Raw genomic sequence first — 23,069 nt, forward strand, 5'->3', positions numbered from 1 at the left:
TCTGTGATGGGGTCACTGTCCGCTGTCACTGCAGCCCCCAGCTGACCCCGAGCTGACCCACTCTACGCACTTGACTCTGGAGTCACCATGAGAACCCAGATTGAGAGAGCGAGCAGTGCGGCTCGTCGTGTCAGTGTGTTAATCGCCTCGTTTGTAATCTCATCAAAATGAAGAATTGTTGTAACATCTTCCACACAGACCTCGGCTAAACACCACATTTACGCTGAACACGGTAATTAATGGAGTTCATTGAATCGCTGGTCATTAGAGTACAATGCCCGCAACCTGTCTGTCGGAGCTACGAGGGCGAGAGAACAGATTCTAACGAGAGCCGACGTTAGACGCTCAACAACTGAAAACTGACCTGTTATAATATTTGGATATTAGGAATACGACTTTTGTCTTTTGTCGGGGACAGGCCTACCTCTCAGTACTCAGACTAAATCCTCTCAGAATGTTTAACAGTGAAATGATTGTCCGATCACTGACCTCCACGTCTCCTTTGTACTCCTGACTCTCAGCTGTAATGTGAACAAAACAGTAAAACAGAGTTTGTTTCTTTACATTCTGCAGCGTTGCTCACAGATGCACGAGGAGCGAGCCTGCACACACATGAAAATGATCTGAATGAGCATTTGATGTGCGAGTGTGTTTCCACAGCAGACTAAATAGGGCAACAACATCACGATCCATCACACTGAAGGTATAAAACTGTAATAAGGGAGCAGGTGACCTCAGGCGGAGCTGAAACTCTGAAACACAGAGGTGGTGCTGCGCTGCCATCACTGGAGGTTGGGACATAACTGCTGACGCCACCACATTCCTGGAAAATGACTAATGGGAGCTGAATACGTGTGGAGGGGCTCCGGGGGACGCTGGAGAACGGGCATGCTGCGAGTGACACGATTTCCATTGGAGGTTAGGAGGGAAAAGAGGGAGAGAGAGAGAGCGAGGCAAACAGAGAGCGAGCTCGACTCAAAGACCTCAAAACAGAAGCTCTGCAATCCTCCAACATCTCCATCATCCCTCCAGCACACAGGAGGAAACACAGCTGGGGATACTTAAACACACAGCCGTGGATAAGAGTAGACGACCACATCAGTCTAACTCGAGCTGCAGCTACAGTCAGGAGGGCTGCAACTCAAAAACATCTCACTTTAGTCAAGTGGATGAAATGTGTAACCTTTTCACATAAAAGTAGATGCTTGAGTCAACCTTATAGAGAGACAGAATGGCGTCTCTCCCTCATGTCCACAGAGTGCCCTGGTTGCCTGTTTTCAGCACTATGTAACTTTGGCAGCGGGCCGAGGTCATCTGCTGAGAAGTTCTTACGTCTTTACGGCGCTAGTTCACACAGCAGCCGAGGGGAACACACTTACAACTATTACCTGACGTAACACCTAGCAGACAGCTAGCCTGGAGGAACTGCAGCTGTAAAGTTGGACATTTTAACATGTGGCTCTATGGGGACTGACTCACTGCAGGAGACAGGCTCTAGTGGACACTGGAGGAACTGCAGCTGTAAAGTTGGACATTTTAACATGGGACTCTATGGAGACTGGCCAGTGGGCGCGCACTGTAGCTGTTCCCACTCAACGTTCTTGAAGCCAAAATATGTCGCTTAGGGGCGCTTCCATCTTGCGATTTTGACGTCATTTGGAGCCAGAGTCTGCGCAGTAGGGTCCGGGGGGAGGAGCCCTGGTAAGACGCCCCGCCCATTTAGCGTACTGCCCTGATGACTTAGGCAACCCAGCTACACCGAAAGTGCTCTGCCGGTCTACGAGTCTTATGAAGAAATGTGTAAGTACAACAAACCACCGTATTCAAAGTCTAATATTTAAACACACTGTGTTTTAAATAATCACGCTATTTTGATCATTATTGAAAATACGTGGGCTGCTGGGTCCTCTGTTTTTAACAAAATCGTTCTATGTTTAAGCTAGGTTAGCACCACAGACCGTAGGCTACAGGTAGTAAGATATGTTGTATTTTGTTAGAAACTGATAGTCTGTAATGTGATTCATGTCTGCTTTTCTAATATATTTAAGTGAACAGTAAATCAATTGTTTTTTGTGTCTTCATTTAGGCAAAGAAGAGATAAAAGCAGCTGGTCTGACATCTTCCACAGAGGTGAAGTTAAAATCATCTGTTAAAAGTTTATATCCTGTGATTTTTATTTAAGTTTCATAAGAGGATTGTAAAAACAAGCTATTGTTAACAATACAGTCTTCTAAAATAAAAATCACACTGAGTCATACACCAGCTAAATGTTAAATAGAAAGGTGATGTTTTCTTTTCCATTTACAATCAACAGAAACTAAAAATGACAGTCATCCTCAGATAAAACACAGAGATCCTGGTCAATATTTAATGGTGCTATTTTCTTTCCATGATGTTGCCATGTGTTTGAAAGGCCTGATGCTGGAGGGTTGTGTTGGATTTGATTTTTCCATCATATTTTAACAGTCAAACAATCATCCAGGATCTTTATACTTTATTTGGTTTTTGTTGGGATTTCTTTGTTAAATTATTTTTTTATACTTTCTCCTATGTCCCAGCAGTTCAACCTGATGGTCTCCCTTACTTATTTTTCACATGGTTAATGAAGCCAGGGGTTGTTTATTGAAGTTTTTCATAAAATGTTTAAATAAACTTTTTTAAAATCTGAATTGACTGTCTCTGATTAACTGGAGCACTACAACGTGTTGGTCACAGTAAAATAATTTAGCAGTTAAGTTCATAGCTCACATTTGAAAAGGCCTTGAACTGACATTAATTTCTTCTTGACCAACAACAGCTAAGACAACAGACGAGCTCAGCTTGTCACAGCCGGTCTTGTCTGAGATAAATGGCCTTCAAACTTATTTAATATTAAACATTTAAAGCCAATAAGCATAACAAGATACGCATTAGATTCCATTTACATTTATTCAATCACAGACTTGTCAAACAGTCTGGCATTTTGTGCTACTGTTTTCAAGAGTTAATGACTGAAGAGAAGAACTCCATCGAGAGAGGACAGGAAACGTTCAGGGGACGAGTCCTCCATGTTGTCAGTGGTTGCTGATGGATCTGAATCTGAGGGCATCTTCTGTAATAAAGAAAAACAATCATGGAGTTAAATGTAAAGTATAATGAATTTTACTGTGATGTTTATGCCTCAGACCTGAAATCAGATCTGTCCTCAGGTTCTGCTAAACTTCAGCTTCTAAAGTTTGTTTTTAAGACAGGAGAACTATTTAAGAGGAAAAACAAAATATATAATAAGACATGATGAATCCAATAATATGATCAGCTTTATGAATTTATGTTTTAAGACAAAAGTGTTCCTGCCACTTTCTATTGAAGATTATTTTAAACTGTCATCACATGGGCCAGCCTGATAAATTAAACTAATGTTAAATATTCTCATATAATCAGACAGCCAATTTGTGTGCAGAACCTCACCGGAGCTGGAATCAGACTCTGGACTGTTGTTTCCTTTGGGCATTGATTTCCTTGAAGACAGAAAGAAGAACAATTTAAACATGAACTAGACTTCTTGCAGAATCATAGAGGCTGTTAAAATCTTCTGCTAGTCTTCCTCACATTTTAAGAAGGATTCTAAATTGTTACTAAAATTACTTTGATGCTGATAGCGGTTACAATAACACGGTCCAATCATATGAGAGATAATTTTACCTTTGAGTCCTATATGAAGGCGTTCTCTTCAGAATCAGCACTGCAAAGACAAGATGATGGCGTCCACCTTCACAACGTGCTGCTTCAGTCTGGCTACATCCTGGTCACCTACAGGAACACCACAGAAATGCAATCAAAAGTACTTCACTTTATTAATCAGAGGATGTACTGTATACAAAGTAGAATTTGTTTTAGCTGTAATTCCTCAAAAAGATTTGAGACTGCTTTGTTATTTGAGAGCACAGATTGTTTCTTTTCCCTTCTCTCTGTTTGCCTGTACATGACCTCTTAGTGCTTTAAAAGATGCTACAGTAAATCCTGGATCAGCTGTGTGGATGGTGTGACTGTGTGGTAAAGCTTTGTTAAAGTTGTCACGCACATACTCATATGTCTTTGGAGAGTAAAAGTGCAGTGTGGTGGCAAACTGCTTATAAAATATAAAATAGTATTTTATTGGTGAGGTACCCCAGTCAAAGCGTCCTACAGAGTAGCAGCAGCGGGCTTTAGAGACTGCGGTCAAGCCAGCCGCTCCTCGAGTTTACATGGTGATGTGAGTCGCCCCTAAATTTGAAGTGCCCACGTATTCTGATCTTTATGGTAAATGCTCCGGACTGCAGAGCGAGCAGGAGTAACAGACAGAGAGAGCGATTTTGACCCGTTATTAATCTCCTTTTCCAGAGAAAAAGAAATCTTCCATAAGTAGAAAATGATTCTGATATTCTGATTTTGAGAAATCCATTGACAAAGTCCATTATAAAGCACTATAATGAGTCTTTTTTATGACTTTGATGTCTTGTAAAAAATAATTCTTCCATAAGTAGAAAATTATTCTGATATGGTTGGACTTAGTACTTCCTAGACTACGTGCACAAGTACTATGAAGTACTTTTACTGTGTACTTTTTGAGAAATCCATTGACAAAGTCCTTTATAAATCACTATAATGAGTCTTTTTTATGAAATCCACAAAATCAATGGATTTCTCAAAAAGTACACAGTAAAAGTACTTCATATTACCTGTGCATGTAGTTTAGGACGTACTAAGTCCAACCATATCAGAATCATTTTCTACTTATGGAAAAATTATTTTTTACAAGACATCAAAGTCATAAAAAAGACTCATTATAGTGATTTATAAGGGACTTTGACAGTGGATTTCACAAAAAGTACACAGTAAAAGTACTTCATATTACTTGTGCATGTAGTCTAGGAAGTACTAAGTCCACCCATATCAGAATCATTGTCTACTTATGGAAGAACATATATTTTTATATTTTTTTCCCAGGAAAACACAAATTTAGGGGCGGCTCACTTCACCATGTAAAAGCGAGGAGCGGCTGGCTTGACCGCAGTCTTTAGAGGGAGGAGACGAGCGCATTATAGAGAGGAGCGCACCGGAGGGGGCGAGCTGGGGGAGAGACGCAACCTGAGAAAAAGGAAATCCCAGTTTAAAATATAATGTTGGCGAAAAGAGGGAAATAGGAAGACATAAATGTCAATGTTGAAATTCTTTTGAATGCAGAGGCTGTGAATGTTCCGTTTTCTTTGGCTATAAAAAGGCAACAAGAGCCTGTAGTTTAATCATGGTGTTTCTCTTCGTTAACGATTATTGAAGCGAAATAAAAAATAAATGCATGACATTTAAAACATATTAACATATGTGGGGAAAAACGCAATCTTTATGTCTTCTTTTATTGTACCTATGTCTCCTCCTAACTACAATAACAGCAGCATGTTGTGTGTAACACTGGTCTCCTGTATTAACACCTTCCTTTCAAAGGTGTTAATACAGACACAGTCACAATCACTGCAATTTTTGTCAATTTTTAGTACAAATTCTCAATGAGCGTCATTCAATTTACAATATGATCAACTTGTGACTGTTAAATTGATAGTGTGTGGAAGACAATGCAGAATATTTATCAGTTTAAGCAGCATGATGCTCGGTTAATATTACATTGACAGGTTGTTGATGTTTGTGTTCACGTTTCAGTTAGTCTCTTAAATCAGTAACAATTATATCAAATCAGATCTTACCTTTAGTTTTATCTGGATACATAGAGAAATATTCTACCCTCGTATATAGTACTATGAATTTCAGTCTGCACGGTGAAGGTAAAACCAGTTACTCTCTGTATAACCCACTTATCACTCAGACTGTAAACATGTACACATTAGTAATGATGCAGGCCAGATTACAATTATTTGGCTTTGTTTTTGCCCTAGATACTTTTTTGAGACTTTACCAGACGTATTTATTTTTGCTGTAAAATAACTGTACAGTCAATGAACCTCATCTATGAGCAGATTTTTATTATGATTCTTGGTTTTAAATACAATTTAAATCACAATAATGATATAACAATATCAAGAAACATAGCATGTCAGTTATTAGGTTTGCTCATTTTAAAAAATAAAATAAAAAGATAAATCATGCCGGATAAGTAACCTAGCTTTACAACATTTCAGCTAACCTTAGACTGCTTATGTGTTAGCTAGCTAGAGAACGACTTTAACCAATGACACATAAATCACACTTTTTTACTTACCGAAAACACTGCAAAGATCCCTTAGCTCCAACAGGTCGGTTAGAACAGTTTACTGCAGAACAACTCATTTTGCCAGCTCAAAAAAGACGAAAAAACTGGACGGAAAAATTCAATGGCGTCTCGGCTTTCCTTCACTACGTAACTTTGCTATTCCCAAAGAGAGCTACGCAAGATCGGCGGCTGTCAATCATCGTCAAATATGACGTAAAATCCCGTTTTTCAACCTCAAATAAGTTATTTAAAACAAACTTCACAGAAAAATGAGCACTTGAACACAATGTAGGGTGATAATAACTAATGATCACAGCAGAGTTTAGGTTTGGAAAAAAATGATGTGACGAGTATTTTAGCTTTACAGTTTGACCCACATCCTGTCTGTTATCATTGAGGAGGCGGGGTTTATGACCTATACTGCAGCCAGTCAGCAGGGGGAGCTCTAAAAATAAAAACTTCACTAGACCGGGGACCTTGTCCCGTCCATTATTTTTACAGTCTATGGGACTGACTCACTGCAGGAGACAGACTCTAGTGGACACAACAGGAATTGCAGTTTTTGGAGGACTGTTGAACGTCATGCAGCTCAGCAAGTTTTGCTCTTGTTTTATTCATCCTTACAGTAATCTGTTAGATTTGTTTTTGAGTTCCAGGTGCATCGATGGCTCAGAAACAGGTTTTTATTTCCAAACTGTCACATGAAGCTGCTCCTGTGCTGCTGTCTGCTCCTCTCTCTCTCTCTCTCTCTCATGTGAGCGGTGTTTGACATCATCAGACGCGTTGAGCCACGGTGGAATTTCTCTCTTTACATTTCAAACGTTCCCCGCTCACAGCTGGAAAAGCATCACGGGTGTCAGAGAATTTAAAGAGCTGGAAAAAGTCTGCTGCAGCTTGAATCCCAATGGTTTAACTGTGAGTCTTCAACAAGATGTCACCTCCTCCGTCACTTTCCTCCTATGTGTTGTCTCACTCTGCCAACGTGAGCTCAGTAAACAGACTGTGCTGATGCATGTGAATCACAACGTAATGAACAAACCTTTCATTTTTTTCAGGCCTGCACAGATACAGTGCTGCATGCAGAGAAGAGAAATATCTCAAATATGTCACAAATCTTTTTGTTTCTGGGAAGAGGTCCGACACAACCTGCATAACAAATCATGATGCTGCAGCAAACACAGAATTCTCTCAGACCATAGCTGCTTGGATTTTGAAATAATAAATAATGCTATGTATGCTTTGGTCCTTGAATCAGGGTTTCGATGAATCTTTCATTTGTATCCGTTCCTCTCCTCCAGGGTTTAAATATGTGAGTGTGATTGTAGGTGTGTGCATCCTAGGGTTCGGGTTATGGGGTCTTTTGTTTGTTTATGTTTTTATCAAAATATGTCAATAAAAATGATATTAAAAAAACAAACAACAACCTTATATATAAAAAAAATAGGAATCTATTGTCTTTGTGGTCCGATTGAGCCGCATGTTGTGATCTGTACAACACAAGCAGAGATCATTCTGTACATTAAGAAGAATGGACAAATCAAATTCATGACAATGATGTCTAACAGTGTTTCTAATTACAGAAACTGAAAATGTTACATTTCCCTAAAGAAACACAGTCATACAACAGCTTAGTGCTGCATGTGTAACAGGTAACCAGCAGCAGGGAGACCTCTTACCTCGCTAACATTGTTGTGGAAACTCTCAGGTGTGGCGGTCTCCAAAGGAATGTGTAGCTTTGAAAAATTAGGCCTTGAAAGTGTTCATTAGTTATCTGAGCAGATTACAAGGCTAATGCAAGAGGTGATTTAAAGGAAAGATGTGGGCTGGAGGAGAGAAAGAAAACTTGTATAACCTATAAAGAAACATTTTTGTGAAGAAAAGAATGAAATATTTCAGTTAAGTTTTCTCTGTGAGGAGCAGCTTTTACATCCTTTAATGGACAGAGACTGAATACGACTGTTTTCAGAGAGCACTCAGCAGAAAGAAACACTGATCAATGAGAGCTGCTCGGGTCAATAAGAGCATCGATCCTCACACTAACAAACACATCAGACGCTGAGCGGGAAGAAGAGCGCCGCCGGGGGTCAATACCGCCATCCTGAGTCGACGTTTGAACCTGAGCTTCCTGCTCTGACGCAGAATATCAGAACACATTCACTATCATAACACATGTTCACTATCAGAACACATCAGCGTTCCCTATAAGAACACATCAACGTTCACTATCAGAACACATCAGCGCTCCCTATCAGAACACATCAATGTTCACTATCAGAACACATGTTCACTATCAGAACACATCAACATTCACTATCAGAACACATCAACGTTCACTATCAGAACACATCAGCGTTCACTATCAGAACACATGTTCACTATCAGAACACATCAATGTTCACTATCAGAACACATGTTCACTATCAGAACACATGTTCACTATTAGACCACATCAGCGTTCACTATCAGAGCACATCAACGTTCACTATCAGAACACATCAGCGCTCCCTATCAGAACACATCAACGTTCACTATCAGAACACATGTTCACTATCAGAACACATCAACATTCACTATCAGAACACATCAACGTTCACTATCAGAACACATCAGCGTTCACTATCAGAACACATGTTCACTATCAGAACACATCAATGTTCACTATCAGAACACATTTTCACTATCAGAACACATCAATGTTCACTATCAGAACACATGTTCACTATCAGAACACATGTTCACTATTAGACCACATCAGCGTTCACTATCAGAGCACATCAACGTTCACTATCAGAACATATCAACGTTCACTATCAGAACACATCAATGTTCACTATCAGAACACATGTTCACTATCAGAACACATCAACATTCACTATCAGAACACATCAACATTCACTATCAGAACACATCAACATTCACTATCAGAACACATGTTCACTATCAGAACACATCAGCGTTCACTATCAGAACACATCCATGTTCACTGTCTTAAAATCTCTGTGTTCCTCACGTTGGATTCTGTGCAGTGTTTAGTCAAATATCTTGCAGGTGTCAAATTTGTGAAAAAAGTTGGCGGTCTAAAGAGAGAGTTGCTGTATTCATCTCTCACCTTTAATAAAAGGGTGCCTGTGCCTTGAGCTACTGTGGCCTGTGAGTGACATTGACTTTTATTATACCAGCTAATAACAGCACAGATTCAAAGACACATCCATTACCTCTCTAGTTAAAGCTTTTCTATTCAGACCAAGCAGCAACCTCTGCTGTTGAAAAATGAAGCTGATGCATAAGTGTAAAATCCTGCAGTTTCTCGAGTGTCCACTAGAGGCTGGCTGCAGAAGCACAGGAAGTCACTTACACACCCTAAGTATATATTCCATAAAACATGTCCTTTTAAAGTTTGTGTTCTTATGATATGAGGACTCAAGGTGTAAATGTTCTTTCTCCACAGAAACTCTCTCTGCAGGACTCCTCTCTTATTCTTTTAAAGATGAATTCATTTATAGTGACTTCTATAATAATTCAGACATTTAAAGACATTCATCTTATTAACATGTGTGCAGAAGGGACTAAAGAAGTGCTGAAACACAGAATATCAATCAATCAATCAATCAACTTTTATTTGTATAGCGTCAACTCATAACAAGTGTTATCTCGAGACACTTTACAAGAAGCAGGTAAAATACCTTACTCATTGTCTGTTAACATTACAAAAGAGCAGGTAAAAATACCTTACTCATTGTTATGTTACAAAAAGCAGGTAAAAGACCTTACTTATTGCTATGTTACAAAGATCCGGCCTATCCATCATGAGCACTTTAGCAAAGCAGCAAAAGTTACAGTGGTAAGAAAAAACTGCCTTATTAAAAGGCAGAAATCTTCGGCCGGATCCCCGGCTCATGACGAAACAGTCTTCACAGGCCTAGACTGCGCCGGGCTTGGAAAGGGATAGAGGGAGAGATGGGATAAGATGCAGGAATAGGGATAGAGAGCAAGGGGGTGGGGGGAGGTAGACCGTCCATCAGCAATCCGGTGGGGAGGGGAGGGGGTGTGGGGGGTTGTTCTGGCAGGCCGCCAACCCACGATCCGGTGGGGAGGGGGTAGTGGTGGGGTGGGGGTTGTTCTGGCAAGCCGTCAACCGACGATCTTGAGGAGCCTAGGAGAGCTCAAGAGCTCCCAGGAAAGTAGGTGGTTAGTGACTGAGATTTATAGATAGATACATGCAGTAATATGATGTACTGTATATGCAGAGAGAGAGAGAGAGAGAGAGAGAGAGAGAGAGAGAGAGGAGCTCAGGGTGCCAGTTCCCCCGGTAGTCTAAGCCTATAGCAGCATAACTAAGAGCTGGTCTACACCAGCACCAGCCCTAACTATAAGATTTATCAAAAAGGAAAGTTTTAAGTCTAATCTTAAAAATACAGACTGTGTCTGCTTCCCGGACCCCGGCTGGAAGGCGGTTCCAGAGGAGAGGAGCCCGATAACTGAAGGCTTTACCCCCCATAGTACACTTGGAGACTGTAGGTACCACCAGCAGGCCTGCACTCCGGGACCGCAACGCTCTCAAGGGACAGTACGGCACTAGTAGCTCCTTAAGATAAGATGGTGCCTGGCCATTTAGAGCTTTGTAGGTGAGAAGAAGGATCTTGAATTCTATTCTAGACTGTATAGGGAGCCAGTGCAGAGAAGCCAGGACAGGAGTAATGTGGTCCCATTTCCTGGTTCTGGTCAGTACACGAGCTGCAGCATTCTGGACCCGTTGAAGAGTCTTTAGAGATTTGCCAGAGCACCCTGACAAAAGAGAGTTACAATAATCCAGTCTGGAGGTAACAAATGCATGAACTAGTTTTTCTGCATCATTTTGCGACAGGATATTCCTGATCTTGGATATATTACGAAGGTGAAAGTAGGCTGTTCTTGAAACTTGACTGATGTGAGAGCTAAAAGACATATCTTGATCAAAAATAACTCCTAGATTCCTAACAGTGGTGCTAGATGCCAGGCTGATGTCATTAAGGACAGTCACATCACTAGAAAAAGTCTCTCTGAGGTTCTTAGGGCCTAGCACAATAACTTCAGTCTTGTCTGAGTTAAGTAGCAAAAAATTTCTGGTCATCCAGGTCCTAACGTCCTTAAGGCATGTTTCTAGCTGACATAACTGACTGGTACCATCGGGCTTCATTGATACATAAAGCTGAGTATCATCTGCATAACAATGAAACTGTATGGAGTGTTTCCTCATAATATTTCCCAGAGGAAGCATATATAATGTAAAAAGAATTGGTCCAAGCACTGAACCTTGTGGGACTCCATGGCAAACTTTAGTGTGCATAGAGGACTCATCATTAACATGTACAAACTGAGATCGGTCTGATAAGTAGGATTCAAACCAACTTAAAGCAGTCCCTGTAATTCCAAGCAAATGCTCTAGTCTGTACAACAGGATCCGATGGTCAATGGTGTCAAAAGCAGCACTAAGATCTAACAAGACGAGCACAGACAGAAGTCCCCTGTCTGAGGCTAGAAGTAGATCGTTTGTAACTCTAACTAGTGCAGTCTCAGTGCTATGGTGGACTCTAAATCCTGACTGGAACTCTTCAAATAAACTGTTGTCATGGAGAAAGTCACACAGCTGTTTAGCTACCACCTTCTCCAGGATCTTCGAGATAAAAGGAAGGTTGGATATAGGTCTGTAGTTAGCCAGAGTTCCTGAGTCCAGAGTAGGCTTTTTAAGTAGAGGTTTGATTACCGCTACTTTAAATGTCTGTGGTACATAGCCTGCCAGTAAAGACATATTGATCATATCTAATATGGAGTTGCTAACTAAGGGAAAGACTTCCTTAAACAGCTTGGTTGGGATTGGGTCTAAAAGACAGGTTGACGGTTTCGATGCAGAAATAATGGAATATAACTCAGAAAGGTCGATTGGAGAAAAACAGTCGAGACTAATATCTGGTCCTGGAACTGTCTCTGCCGTATCAGACGTATCTGCACCAGGTAAGGGCAGGAGGTTACCAATTTTGTCTCTGATGTCTAGAACTTTGTTGTTGAAAAAGCTAAGGAAATCATTACTGCTGAGGGCTAGAGGAATATGATGTGATCAGATGAACAGAAACCTCAGAGGCCTCTCTGACACGACCACAGCGTAGAAAATGTGTGTGTATCAGCTCTGGAGATATTTCCGTGCCATTTATCTCAAATTCAATCTACTAAAGATTTGTTTCAGTGGCGTGCATTGTCGGAGGCAGTGAATTAAATATTTACGAGTATCGATGTCTCCCTGAGAGCCGGTGTTCAAAGTTTATATAGTGTCTGCTGTCAGGCAGCCGACAGTTCATCCATACGCTGAAATATTCAAACCACAGCTGCACACTCTGAAAAGTTTGAAACTCAGGAACATCGATTGTTTCACTAATAGCTGCTTTGTTTTAGAGAAAAGTTATTTTCTTCTAAACAGGAAACAGTAAAAAAAACTAAGGATCCTGATAGACTATTTCACCTCCTTAATGTTCCTGCTCGTACTTTACAAAGAGAAGAAGAACATGTTACGTAGAGCGACGACCTGGCTTTCTTCTTCAGGACGAAAACATTGAATAAATCGTCTCTTTAATTATAACTGTATGTAATTCTCACGACTTAAGTCAGATTTCTTTTTGTCTTTATGTGTTATAGCTTCTGTGACTCATAACCCACTTTAAAGAAGCAATATGTAACTCTGACACCTAGTGTTTAAAATGGGTACTGCAGTCTAAACATTGTAGAGAGGTTTGTCCCCCCCCCCCCCCTCCTCTCTAGAGTCGATGCTCATGCAGGTCACCATGTGGTGGACACTGAAGCTTCAGTGTTTAGCCAGCTCTGCATTGGTCTGTAAACCTTTCTGTGTGTCATCAACACTTCTACAGCTCACAAACCTGTCAGCAAACATAAACACACCTGAGCCCCGAGGAAAATGGAAGAAGAGGAGCTTGTGTAACCATGGCAACAACACAAGTGTCTTTATAACATCTCATGAAACCACACATCCAGCTGACCACGGTCATCGTCCTCTATGTTTGTTTGTCTTCTGAAGTCACGTTTGATCACGTGAGATTCTGTGAGATCTCGTGTCTGTGGAGTCGTTCCTACAAACAGCAGGTGTGAGGTCTTGTGGTCGTCTCGTGTGTGTGTCCAGAGGATTATAACTGTCCTCATGTCTGTGGTCTCCGTGTTTTTAACATCAGATTTAAACATCGTCTCGTGAGCAAGCAGACCTATTTTGACGTGTTTTACAGACATGCAGCACATTTTCATCAAGTCTGTTTACTTTATATCCACTCACAATGCATGATGGGACATCTGACAATATGATGAACATCGTTCCTTAGAGACTTTTAAAGAGTTCAATATTCTCTTAAACACCTTCATCATAAAAAAAAGATGCAGTTGAAATCTAAAAGCTTGAACTTTTTAACCATTTTAATTAGAACTGAACTGAAAACTGTTTCTATCGACATTATAATCAGCATCAAATGACAAAATGTTTTTGGGAAAGTTGTATAGAATAAGTCAGATTAATTTGGAGGACCTACACACTTAATGTGAAACTCTCCTTTATCGACAGGTGAAACTCTCCTTTATCGACAGGTGAAACTCTCCTATATCAACAGGTGAAACTCTCCTTTATCGACAGGTGAAACTCTCCTTTATCAACAGGTGAAACTCTCCTTTATCGACAGGTGAAACTCTCCTTTATCAACAGGTGAACCTTTTATCGACAGGTGAAACTCTCCTTTATCGACAGGTGAAACTCTCCTTTATCGACAGGTGAAACTCTCCTTTATCGACAGGTGAAACTCTCCTTTATCAACAGGTGAAACTCTCCTTTATCAACAGGTGAAACTCTCCTTTATCAACAGGTGAACCTTTTATCGACAGGTGAAACTCTCCTTTATCGACAGGTGAAACTCTCTTTTATCAACAGGTGAACCTTTTATCGACAGGTGAAACTCTCCTTTATCGACAGGTGAAACTCTCCTTTATCAACAGGTGAAACTCTCCTTTATCAACAGGTGAAACTCTCCTTTATCAACAGGTGAAACTCTCCTTTATCGACAGGTGAAACTCTCCTTTATCAACAGGTGAAACTCTCCTTTATCGACAGGTGAAACTCTCTTTTATCAACAGGTGAACCTTTTATCGACAGGTGAAACTCTCCTTTATCAACAGGTGAAACTCTCCTTTATCAACAGGTGAAACTCTCCTTTATCAACAGGTGAAACTCTCCTTTATCAACAGGTGAAACTCTCCTTTATCAACAGGTGAACCTTTTATCAACAGGTGAAACTCTCCTTTATCAACAGGTGAAACTCTCCTTTATCGACAGGTGAAACTCTCTTTTATCAACAGGTGAAACTGTCTTCACTCTTGTTTTTAAAACTGAGTGAAAGAGTCACTAAATCATTTTCACTGATCGATCTCTCTGCGTGATGAGTACGAGACATTTTCATAATTAATTGAAAATTAAACCCATCAGACTCGGTGTGCTAGGTGATGGTGCGTAACGTTTTTTTTTGGATTACCGATCTAAAAAAAAGGCATGTGTAAAAAATGGACTCAGTGTGCAAAGGCCTTGGATGGTAAACTAAACACGTTTTAATTGGATTCATTTGTCAGATTATAAAAATCACTATACTCTTATCATGTGAAGGTAAACCACAACAACAAAGTCAGAGACACAAACTGACACAGGTTCACTTTTAAACTTTTATTCACTTAAATGTTCGAGTGTTAAAGCAAGAACGAAACATGTCGGATGTCCTTTGGTGGGAGTTTATTACACTTCTTTAATACTGCTGATGTAAACTGAGATTCTTTGATGCCAGCACGTTGCCAATACAAAGGAAATAACTGCACAACTCAAAGTTGGATCAACAAATAAGAGAAGAAGAGAAAAGAACGTGACGTCTGGAGGAGACACATTAAAGGCGGCCTGTTTGCTATCACAGTTCAAAGATACAAAAGGACTCGATGACGCTGTGGCGCTCGCTCCTCAAAGAGAACTTGCAAATACACCAATGGTTTTCTACGCACTCCTCGTCTGCTCAGGTGGAGACTATCCTTGGACGGCGGGGAGCGTGTTTGGTCTGAGATAGAAAAAGAATCAGAGGAACTTTCTGGAAGGGGTGGGGGGAAGGGGGAAGGGGAGGGGCTTCTTACACATGTGCATCACTAACATCGGACAAAAGAAGAATCTTTCAACCAGCGAGGGTTTACAGAGAAACGTTCACGAAAGCACAGGTCGGTGTCAGCATGGCTAGGGAGGGCGGGAGGGGGGGAGGATGAAGAGGGGAGACAGAAGCTAGAGAGAGGTGGGGGGGTCGACATGTGGAGGGGGAGGAAAGAGGGAGGGGGGTTCTGTGTCACAAAGAGGCAGTCCGACAGATTTCCTTCAATCCACAAAGCACTGACAGCAAAGAACACACCGTGTGTGTCTGAATGTTTGTGTGTCTCTGAGACGTCTGCGCCGTCTCTTCAGCCATCTTTAACTCGCACAAGCGTCCCAGGGGGAGATCGGCGGCCGCTGCAGGAGAGCTGATTGGTCGCAGCTGTTGTTGCCGTGGCAATAAGAGAGGAAGTCAGCATCTGTCATGTTCCCTCCTCAAAGTGGAAGGAGCTCATACCTGTATGGCTTGGAGGGGGAGGGGCTCTTTTACTCGTTATTAAGCTCTTTTTTTATAATATCTGTCATTTTTAGAAGTATATGTTTTTTTTATTTGATATATTCTTTAAATTAAATAAAGTTTTTGCACTCTTTGTCTGCACATTCCCTTTTTCGAGTGTCTGTAGAGTCCGACGGCGAGCAGCTCGGTTCAGTCCTCAAAGCTCATGTTCAGGTTTGATGGGTATTTCAGGGGGGGGGGGAGGGGGGAGGTAAAGGTGGAGGAGGTGGGCGGGGTCATGTCTCCCGCCAGGTCCCGGTCCGTTCAGCAGGAGGCTGCTCTCAGCAGCGCAGAGCCCAGCAGCACCAGCAGCAGCAGCTGGGGGGAGGAGGGTGGAGTCATGGGGGCGTGGCCTGAGTCGGCCCCCCCGCAGCCCCCCAGCTCCGACTCACAGCGGGACTTCTCACACAGCACGCCCGTGTAGGTGGAGGGACAGTTACAGCGGACGTTGTTCACACACACGCCGCCATTTTGGCAACGAAGGAGCTCATTGTCACACACCCGGGCTGCAGGGGGGGAGGGTGGGGGGAGAGAGGGAGAGAGTAAAGGTGACACGTTACCTGAAGAGAACAGCATCCTGTAAACAATGTTCAAGAAAATGAATTTAGGTCTTCTGAAAGGAACTGTCGGTTTGTGTTGCTTTTGGCGCCCCCTGCTGACTGAGCCCCCTTTACCAATTTGATCTCTTTAAATGTGTAAGTAGTGTTTCTATGGAGGCCCAGAGTGGACATACATCCATGCTCTTTTTTACTGCCTGGTAACAAGTACATTTTGGTTGTTTTCTGGAGATCTGGACTCATCATTCTCGTGATCTCAGGGTAATGACGCCGTTCATTGAGATCAGCTGGAACTCATTAACCCAGGAGGACCAGCGTTGATATCCCGAGAAAAAGACATAAATGAGTCGAGATCTGGAGAAAACAACCACAATGTGCTCGTTATCATGCATGGATGAATGTCCTCTCAGGGCTTCAGTAGTTTAGTCAGAAATGAGCCTCCAGAGAAGCTGAGAGAATCTTTGCTGAATCTGAATTCTTACTTAACGTGATAAATTATGATCATCTGCTTCTGTCGTGACGGTATAAAGTTTTGTCTGTTTCATGTCTATGAACTGAGACAGGAGCATTACATGATCCGCCATGTTCAGATTCAAAGATCCCTGCAGAGGATTTAGAATAAATTAGGTGTATAGAAAAAGTATTTTCTTGAAGTAAAGTGTTCCAGAGTTTGATTTTCTCGAGCTCTTAGAGGAATCTTTTTGCAATTTGCGAGTTATTCATCTTTTATTTTTTCCTAAAAGTTATAAAAGAAATTTGACAACACTTAGCTGTACAAGAAACATGCAGTGAGTAACAGCAGCCTGTTAGCTTAGCATAAACTCTGAACACAAATCTGGACACCTTTGACTTTCTGTATCTGGGGGGGGGGGCCTTCTCAGCATGGAACCGAGGTTGTCCCAACACTTGAAAAATGTCAAATGCATACTTTAGTAAAAATCGAAAGAAATTGAAATCTGTTACCATGGCAACAAAGACAGAAGTATTAGAGACTCAATGTTTGATTATTTCCTGTTTCTAATGACCAGGAAACTGCAGACAAACTGCTGCGTCTAAAGATGTAAACATGGTAGCATGCTCTCATTGGGAGGCTTGGGGGGAGGGGGGGGGGGGGATTTATGTTAGAGAATGTGGCTCTGATGAAATCTGGATATATCAGCTCTTCATCATATTTCGCATTCATTAATCATGTGTCTACCTGCAAGGGACTGAAGATGCTAATCAGCTAAATATCATCTCTCATTCACTGAGTTTAATGTTTACTTTGTTCACGTCTTCTGACAAACTAAACAACTCCGTCTCCTCCTCTGCACTCCGTCTGTCTGCAGAGACAGAAAAGTCACTTTTGTATCCCCTCTATCTCTCTCTCCCTCTCTCCCCGTCTCCCCTATCTCTCCCTCTCTCTCTCTTCCCTTCCATCTCTCTCTCCTCCTCTTTCTCTTTCTTTCTCTTTCTCTCTCTCCCCCACTCTCTCTCTCTTTCTGCAGCTTTTTGGTTTAAATCATGTCTGAAGATCTGAAGTTTGTGTTTAAGCTCGGGTACTTTTGGTTTCTTTCAGTCGATCAGAGATTGTCAACCTATGATATTGCTTCAGGACCGAAACGTTTTTTTCCGTGTTGAACATTTTGACGCCCTCCTTTTTTTGACTCCTCCCACCAAACCCTCAGCCTGGCTGCTCTGAGCTCCAGGTTTACTGCAGACTTCAGATTTCACGTTGATTAAGAGTCATCAAGCTCACACTGGGTTAGAGACACATCTATGATGAGGTGAGGACAAACCTTCACTCCTTTATTAACACTCTTAATGTAACCACCTGTGTGTTTGTTTATGTGCAGATTTTCCCTCCACTGCTCCAGATAAACGTCTTTATGATAAATCATGCAGCAGAACTTTATGAGACTTTAAGAGGATGAAAAAAGAAACAAAGGTGGACCTGACATGACAGAAATCCTTCACTGAGAGTCTGACGGATGCTTCCTGTCAGTCTGTGTAAACATTTGATTTCTGTCTTTTTGATATCAGATATTGAATCATTAACGTGTTCCTTAAAGATGTTAATGAGCATTTTAAAAACCTCTCCTCTGTCATGACAAACCTTCACCCCTTTCTTCTATCTGCACGATTCTCCCTCGATTCATCAAGGACACAGCCTATTATTAAAAACATGCAGCTGAACTTTATGAGAAAAAGAGGCGAGGTGAACAATGAGCTCGGTGACTTCCTCCCGGCGTACAGCTCTGCCTTCTGCACAAACGGAGCGTCAGGTGAAAATTTGAGTATATTTAGAGCTGGGGATGGCGAGGCCGCTCTATTCCCCGTGGAGCGAGCTGTCAGGCGAGCTGGAGGCAAACAGAGCAGCGCGGCTCGAGCTAATAAACCAACAGAGACGAATAAACAGTGATAAACACGGAGGCCACTTCTGCCCCCCTCAGCTCTTTACAGGAGCTGAAAACAATGTGGTGAGCAATCTATGAAGTCTGAGCGACATAAATATCACAATAACACACATCAGGCGCCTCATACTCGGGGCTGCATGCACGCCGTCTCAGAGGAGCGGCTGATGGAGGCCGCTTCAGAAGCTTCCACGCCGCAGATCTTATTTGTGCTTGGTCTCTTAATGTCGGCCGATTGGCTCTTTAAATTCTGCTTCAGGCCCCAAATAAGACAGCCAGGTGTGTTAATTACAGATGGTGTTGTTCACTGAGAGGCTTTGATATGATCAGAACACGGCGAGGCGTCTTTAATTAGACGATGACCTTTGATCTCCGCAGTCTGATCCATGCTGCTTTCATGATCAAATAAAACAAAGTGAATATTTCTCATTCTTCTTTCTGAGCTAAAAAAGATATAATATACAAGATATCCTCATCCCAAAACCTGCACAGAGTTGACCATGAGCAACAGGCTGGAGTTCAAGGACGCCACCCTAATGAGACGTTTCCACCATGACGGTAACGCTGACCTTTTTGTGTTTGGTGTGTGTGTCGTCGTGTTGACTGGAAACATTCAGCTCGTCTGAAAACAGAGACTGTATACACATGCTCAGTACACTTACCGTCAACAGCCATAAGCGAGCAGATGGACTACAACAACAATGGCCGACTGAGTTCTGTTTGTGAAAATGTGGAGTGTCATGATTCCTAGTCGCTTCCTCTAAATATTCTCTCTGTGTAGTTCAGGGTCACTCGGAGTAACAACTACCTCATCGTCCCAACACACAAATGTTCTCGTGTTAGCCGAGGGGCGTGGCCAGACTTTTTTGTTGGGGTGGCCCAACTGGGGGCTGACTGTGATACGCGCACAAACACACATAAATAAATATAAATGATTGACCCTTACTGCAACTATTTCTACTTGATAACACTAGATAATTAGCTTAATGTTGGTTTTACGTTCAACGTCTCATTTTAAATGAATTATATGCACGCGAACTCTTGCACACTCAGCAAGCAGAAAAACATGAACTAGCAACATTTTGGTACAACGCCCGTTAGTTCCTTGAGAGGAAGACAGAGTGCATTACTTTCCTTTTGCAATAATAAAGACCTAATAGTTGGTTTTTACATAAGTCCCGCCACTGACAGGGTAAAAAGCCAATCATAGTTTAGGATTCCGGGGTGACCAATCAGATATCTAGGGGGGTCCATGCCACCCTTCTGGAAGCGACCATATTTGGACGAAGAGGGTGGAGCTTTGTCCAAACATGGTCGCTTCCGGTGGCACAAGAACGAGATGACATCATGATGTCTGCGTCCATTTCTACTACACAGTCTGTGTTTGTGACGCCTTGACTGACAGGAAGTCCATGTGTTCACAGAGAGGCGGAATTAATCAAGACTCGTGTTTCAGGTCATCTTATTCCAGAGACAGCAGCTGTTCTAGCCTGACGTGTCTCGTGTTTGTTCTTCTTTAGGAATGAATTCTGCACGATGCTCGTCACTGAATAACGTGATGAGCCGACTTCAAAGGCGAGTTCAGGTGTAATGGCGGACCCCTGCAGGCTCAGCGCCTCATTGGCTGCCAATTAAAGCGATGCTAATGTCCAAAATGAAACAGAGATATCGATTTGAAAAAGAGACATCAATAACAGGCTGTTAAATATACATAACAGGGTCAGTGAGATTAAAGGTGCTGTGAAGAGAGGAGAAAAACCTGAGGGCACAAAAAGTGAACAGCAGGGCATTATGGGTAATGAGCTGATCATTGTTTGGTTCTTTTTCCAGCAGCGAGCTGTAACAAAAAACAAATGTAACATCTCGCCGTTGTATTCATCACGTTTAACACGAGCAAAGTCTGAAGCCTGGAAGTCATTTGTGGAGCGATTAATTATTCTGCACACCTTCGTCTCTTTCTCGCTCGCTCTCTCTCTCTGCAGGTAAACAGAGCCGGCAGCACGGGCAGCCGATGAGCAGATTTGTAGCATTTGCTTTTGATATGAATGATAATATTTAGAGAGCGAGTGATGAACTAGGTGTGGGACTGTGATGTGTTTGACAAGAGATTTGACTTTTAATTGCATTCTTCAGTCTGCATGCAGATGGAGTCTGGACCGCACGCATAAACACTGCAGCGGCGTGACGGCAGAGAAGGTCAAGACAAGTTTGGAAACTATTCCAGCCGAGAAATAAAGTCAGCGTAAGGAGCTCTGCAGGCGCAGCGTTATTTCAGGGGTTTCCCACTTTAATCTGTCTGTGGAGAACATTTAGTGCCGCCAAATGCAGCACATTTGTCTAAATAATCCTCGGCTTGGTGTCAACGTGATAATTTTACTCCCAATCAAGTCAGAGTCTCACTGATTCCTCCAATGGAATACCTGCAGCAGCCAATGAGAGCCAGCAGACCGGGAGGCGTCACCAAACATGGCCACTAAACCATACTCAACTTTTATATATTTTACTAAATTATAATAAAGCTGAGCAGAAAAAAACGTAAAGTTTGAGAACAGACATAACTTTTGTTGTTCTCTCCTCAGATTTACATTTCATCTTTCATCTGGTGGCGTCCGTCTGTTTGACTTATTTTCACGCTCTTTTGACACGTTTACACGTGCGCAGCCTTTATCCCATCGTTTGTGTGCATTCATTAAAAGCTGACATATCGGCCGCAGGCCTTCAGCTCTTTGAGTCGACACACTCTGACTCTGTGTGTTCACACCGCACACACACTGAATATTTTCATCAAAACAGCGTTGAACTTCCACCTGTGTCAGGAGTCTCTGCAATAAACAGATTATTCAAAGTCTTCATGTGGTTCAGTATTATTTCAGAGTCTACATGGGCTGCTGCAGGTTTGCAAAGTGGACATTTTGCAGACTGACAGCTGATGAACTTTATTCCATCAGGATGCTTTTGTTACGGCTGTGTGTTTCCCTGTTTGTCCCTTCTCCCTTTCTGTTCTCCACCCCAGGTGAAGCTACTAATTGCACAAAGAGGTACACCTGGCCTCAGTGCTTAAAAAGCCAGTGCTGGCTGCAAAAAGAGAGGCATTTTGGAAGAGGCATTTGCAGTTGAGACTGCTGTGCCTCTCAGTCTGTTGTCTTTTGTTAAGTTACTTTCTAATTTGATCTGTGTTATCATTAAGTTTAAGTAACTGTAATAAATCCCTTTGTTTTGACTTTGGTTAAGGTTTTTAGTGTCTTTTAATGGGTCAATGTGTGGATTGTTGTTAGCCCCATAGGGCTGCCTTATGGTGGGGTGTAACACTTAGATCTGATATGACCATTTCTCCTCAAACGTCCCTCATCGCCTATTGAAACAGTCGCAGTGACAGAGACACAGAGACACACCTGTGGAGCGTGACTGCGTGCGCATACGGGTTCAAATAGTAAATGTTTACATAACTTGGCTAGGAGCAGCATGTGTTCCTGGAGGATGCCTCTAGAGGGCACCAGAGAGTTCAGGCTGTTTGTAACTGATGTGTGAGATGTAAACTGTCACTGTGATCATACTATACTATCATAAATTAAACATCAATAATCAATAGATCAGATCAGACTGATGACTGAACAAACCGCCTGTGCTCTGTTTCTACAACATGTTCCTCTGTGCAGGGATGTAGCGGTCCAGGTGTTCAAGTTGAAATAGTGACCGTGTTATCTGGTGACTTTTGGCTGAATGCGCCTTTAGATGTCCTCTCTGATGTCTCTTTGTTTAGTCATTATATCGTCAACATATCCTCATCAGATGTGTATTTAACGTGTGACGCAAAGTCACCAGTTTACCGGGTCGCTCGCTGAACTCCATTTAGTTTTTCCTGTTTCCACGGCGACAGAACTGATCCATCCCAGATGTTCTGACGGACATGTTTGACTCATCGTGCAGACGTGGATCATTACAGACTCGACTTGTCTTTAAAATGTTCTGTCACTCTATACTGCCCCCTACTGGTCATGTGCATACTGCAGTTTGGGTCTGTGTGGAGCTAATTCTTTCAGGTCGTGCACAGCCAGCGCTCCAGACAGACGCAGGGAATGCGTGGCAGCCATGATGCGTGCGTGTAGCTAAAAGCGAGAATACCTCTTCCTTCAGCGGCGCTGTTTGACGAGCTGGAGGTGAGAACGTGTTGCATGTTTACAGTCAGTGAAACCGAGATGGTGACTAG

General features: G+C 42.1%; 1 protein-coding gene across 10 annotated transcripts in view; it reads right to left on the bottom strand.

The window, feature by feature from the left end:
• Nucleotides 1-14,938: 14,938 nt before the first annotated feature.
• The window catches only part of ntng1a (netrin g1a), a 120,235-nt gene continuing 112,104 nt past the window's right edge, over nt 14,939-23,069 (bottom strand). For all 10 annotated transcript variants that reach the window (XM_061064352.1, XM_061064354.1, XM_061064351.1 and 7 more), the window contains one exon: nt 14,939-16,418. In XM_061064352.1, coding sequence (XP_060920335.1) covers nt 16,177-16,418 — 242 coding nt within the window. In that variant the 3' untranslated portion in view covers nt 14,939-16,176. The remainder of the gene's footprint in view (nt 16,419-23,069) is intronic.

Source organism: Labrus mixtus, chromosome 19 (genome assembly GCF_963584025.1).
Source record: "Labrus mixtus chromosome 19, fLabMix1.1, whole genome shotgun sequence".
NCBI lineage: Eukaryota > Metazoa > Chordata > Actinopteri > Labriformes > Labridae > Labrus > Labrus mixtus.